At 40.4% G+C, this 3,104-nt stretch overlaps 3 protein-coding genes across 3 annotated transcripts in view; all 3 read left to right on the forward strand.

Annotated features, from left to right (window-relative positions):
- The window catches only part of LOC107721259 (neuroendocrine protein 7B2-like), a 2,848-nt gene extending 2,750 nt beyond the window's left edge, over positions 1-98 (forward strand). The window contains exon 6 of the mRNA XM_016529184.1: positions 94-98. Within this exon, the coding sequence (XP_016384670.1) occupies positions 94-98 (5 nt within the window). The remainder of the gene's footprint in view (positions 1-93) is intronic.
- A 59-nt stretch (positions 99-157) lies between these two features.
- Positions 158-1,490, forward strand: LOC107721307 (neuroendocrine protein 7B2-like). Its single transcript, XM_016529247.1, has 5 exons — positions 158-387; positions 521-670; positions 781-893; positions 1,048-1,101; positions 1,240-1,490. The coding sequence occupies exons 1-5, from the start codon at positions 165-167 to the stop codon at positions 1,354-1,356; spliced, it is 657 nt and encodes a 218-aa protein (XP_016384733.1). The 5' UTR covers positions 158-164; the 3' UTR covers positions 1,357-1,490.
- A 220-nt stretch (positions 1,491-1,710) lies between these two features.
- grem1a (gremlin 1a, DAN family BMP antagonist) lies at positions 1,711-3,098 on the forward strand. The gene is made up of 2 exons (XM_016529246.1): positions 1,711-1,894; positions 2,212-3,098. Exon 2 carries the CDS (start codon positions 2,213-2,215, stop codon positions 2,744-2,746), a length of 534 nt encoding a protein of 177 aa, XP_016384732.1. The 5' UTR covers positions 1,711-1,894; position 2,212; the 3' UTR covers positions 2,747-3,098.
- Positions 3,099-3,104: the final 6 nt, after the last annotated feature.

Consider the following 3,104-nt stretch of genomic DNA (forward strand, 5'->3'; position numbering starts at 1 on the left):
AACAATAGAGATAATGGTACTATATATATATATATATATATATATATATATATATAACGTAGGCTATACCTTTATTTAAAACCGCCGTTTTAGCATAAAGCGCAGCAATAATTTTACACTAACGTTACGTGTTGTGTTTATTGTCGGTGTAGTGAACGTCAACGATGGGTTCGGCTCCGAAAACGGCACACACGGTTCTTTTGAGTGTCATTATAAGCTGGATGGCCGTCGTTTCTGGCCGCAGTCCACGCACGGTGGATCAGGTGTCGGAGGCGGATATCCAGCGCCTGCTGCACGGTGTGATGGAGCAGCTGGGAATCGCGCGGCCCAGGGTCGAGTATCCCGCGCACCAGGCCACCAACATAGTCGGCCCGCTCAGCATCCAAGGTAAGAGTTTCTCTGTATAATTGTAGGTAATTACACGTTTTAAAAAATTTAAATGATCACTGATGGTCCTTATAATAGCCTACTCCTCATTATGCGCTTGCCTTCATGTGTAATTTTACACTTTGTCCAATAGGTGGTGCCCATGAGGGACTCCAGCATCTCGGGCCGTATGGGAACATCCCTAACATTGTTGCAGAGTTAACTGGAGACAGTGTTCCCAAAGACTTCAGCGAGGACCATGGCTACCCTGACCCTCCCAATCCTTGCCCTCTTGGAAAGAGTGGTATGTTGGTCCAAATGTAACTGAATGCACAAATATACAGCAGTGCCACCATTTAATAAAATTCAAATGGCCTAAACATTTTTTGTTTAAAAAATGTGATGTTTTTATAGCTGCTGATGGATGTTTAGAGAACTCTCCAGACACTGCAGAGTTCAGTCGAGAATTCCAGAAACATCAGCACATCTTTGACCCTGAGCATGACTACCCTGCACTCGCGAAGTGGGTGAGTTCACACTTGTCACCTTGAAAAAAGCTGGAGGAGATTACTGATTTTTCATTTAAAAAAAATGATTGATTAATTTAAGGGCTTTAAATTAAATTAACCAGGATTCTGGTCTGTAGCAGACTGCACTAAATATCTATTTTCATTCTTTCAGAATAAAGGTCTGTTGTATGAAAAACTGAAGGGTGGGCCGAAAAGAAGAAAAAGGGTAAGCTATAAATATATTTTTTTCTGTGCCTTTTGGTTGCTTCTTTGTCAGTAGAGGCTCAAACGCATAAATTAGATGGAGCACTGTTGCATATTTTCAGAAAAAATGTCACAGGATCCGTCACTGACTGTGTTTCAGAGTGCAAATCCATATCTGATGGGACAGAGGCTGGATAATGTGGTGGCCAAGAAATCAGTGCCACATTTCCCAGAGGAAGATGAGGTTGAAACTGCTACAAGCAATATCAAGACCTGAACATCGTGTTATTTATAAAATCTGTACAATGAAAATCTTATCAGTTTCACAGTAAAGTCAGCATTAAATTATGTGCGATATTCAAATGAATCATTTTATTAATAGAGCAGCAAAGGGTGAATGTAACATGAATGATTATTCTCTTGACACAACTTTTGTTGTAATACCATTTAATCAAATAAAAGTGAAGTATATGTTCATGTGCAGATAATTGGAGACATGTATTTTTAACTTCATGATTCATCTAAATTACAAACATCACAATATGCATTCATCATGAGCTTCCTTACTCTCCTGAAGCACTGGACCATCCCCAAAATGCTGTGAATGATCTTAGACTGAGAGGAGGCGTGGACTGCCCCATTCTCTTAAATGTCAGCACTCAGAACAGAGCTCCAGACCTTATTTTGAATCTGACTACGAGTTCTGTATCATTTGTTTCAACCTATTATTAATCGTAGTTTGTTATGGTGCACAAAGACCTTTGTGAACATAGCTGCAGTCCATGTGAAGAAGTTTGAACCATTATTAATCTGAGGTAAGTCTGCATATCTACTGGAGTATAGCCTATTTGTATTTATTTTTTAAATGACATCTGTGTGATTGTTTTTAAATGTGTTTATAGAAATGAGGGATTGCAGAGGGCAATTGGCTCAAAAGTTTGTAGGGAATGTATATAAAAAATGTAAATGTGTTTAAATGATTGTGAACTTTATACACTATACGCTTTGAAATATTGTACGTTTGGTTGTTGTGTTCATTTTATATGTATATGAAAAGTTTGGATATGAAAAAATAACTAGGCTACATATATTACTGTATATTTAATGGTATCTTTCTTTCTTCATGTGAAAGGATGACTAAAGACGCATTAGCTGTCACTATCGCGGTCTTGTGGCTGCTCTGCAATCCGGCGAGGATCAGGGGAACCGGGGGATTTCAAGGCGCCATTCCTCACCCAAATAAATACAGCCCAAACCAGTCGGAACAGTCACCGCAGACACCGCAGGCCAGTTCCAGGGGAACGGGACCGCCTTCAGTCGGGGACGAGGTGCTGGACTCCAGCCAGGAGGCTTTACACGTAACGGAGCGCCGTTACCTCAAACTTGACTGGTGTAAAACACAGCCGCTGAAACTGATGATCTACGAGGACGGGTGCCAGCCGCGCGCCATCATCAACCGCTTTTGTTACGGACAGTGCAACTCATTCTACATCCCTCGGCACGTTTATCAAGAGGACAGTGCGTTTCAGTCGTGCTCCGTGTGTAAGCCAAAGAGTTTCACTACCGTTACTTACACGCTCTTCTGTCCCGGACAGACTCCCAGCACCAAGAAGAAGCGCATGCGCCGCGTCAAACAGTGCCGCTGTACTTCTGTCGACTTGGATTAAATTTGCTGACGTCTTTGTTTGTAGGCTACTTTTGTCTAAAAGTCACAAATTCATATGGCTGAAAAATGTGGGAGCATGATCGATTTGTTTCCTCCATCATTAGTTGTTCAGCCATCAAAATGAGGCCTTTATATTGTGAAGAAATACAATTGATGCAATTAAATGAATTATAAAACAAGTTGGCCAAGTTATAATACTATAAAATAGTGACATATTAAAAAATATGCTTATATCATTATTATATTCTCCACTGTGTGGAGCACGATTTGCGCATTGATGCAAATAGCTTATTTTGTGGCTTGATTTGTAATGTGGGATACATTAAATATTAGGCTATGGATGTAAATAAGCATTCCCC

The sequence above is a fragment of the Sinocyclocheilus rhinocerous genome, unplaced genomic scaffold (genome assembly GCF_001515625.1).
Source record: "Sinocyclocheilus rhinocerous isolate Xijiao unplaced genomic scaffold, SAMN03320098_v1.1 scaffold271, whole genome shotgun sequence".
Taxonomy (NCBI): domain Eukaryota; kingdom Metazoa; phylum Chordata; class Actinopteri; order Cypriniformes; family Cyprinidae; genus Sinocyclocheilus; species Sinocyclocheilus rhinocerous.

Bases quoted from the DNA above. Each gene is read 5' to 3' on its own strand.
- LOC107721307 (XM_016529247.1), top strand. From the start codon at position 165: ATGGGTTCGGCTCCGAAAACGGCACACACGGTTCTTTTGAGTGTCATT. The intron at 894-1,047 runs GTGAGTTCACAC...TCATTCTTTCAG, and splicing joins ACCCTGCACTCGCGAAGTGG to AATAAAGGTCTGTTGTATGA. The intron at 1,102-1,239 runs GTAAGCTATAAA...ACTGTGTTTCAG, and splicing joins GGCCGAAAAGAAGAAAAAGG to AGTGCAAATCCATATCTGAT.
- grem1a (XM_016529246.1), top strand. From the start codon at position 2,213: ATGACTAAAGACGCATTAGCTGTCACTATCGCGGTCTTGTGGCTGCTC.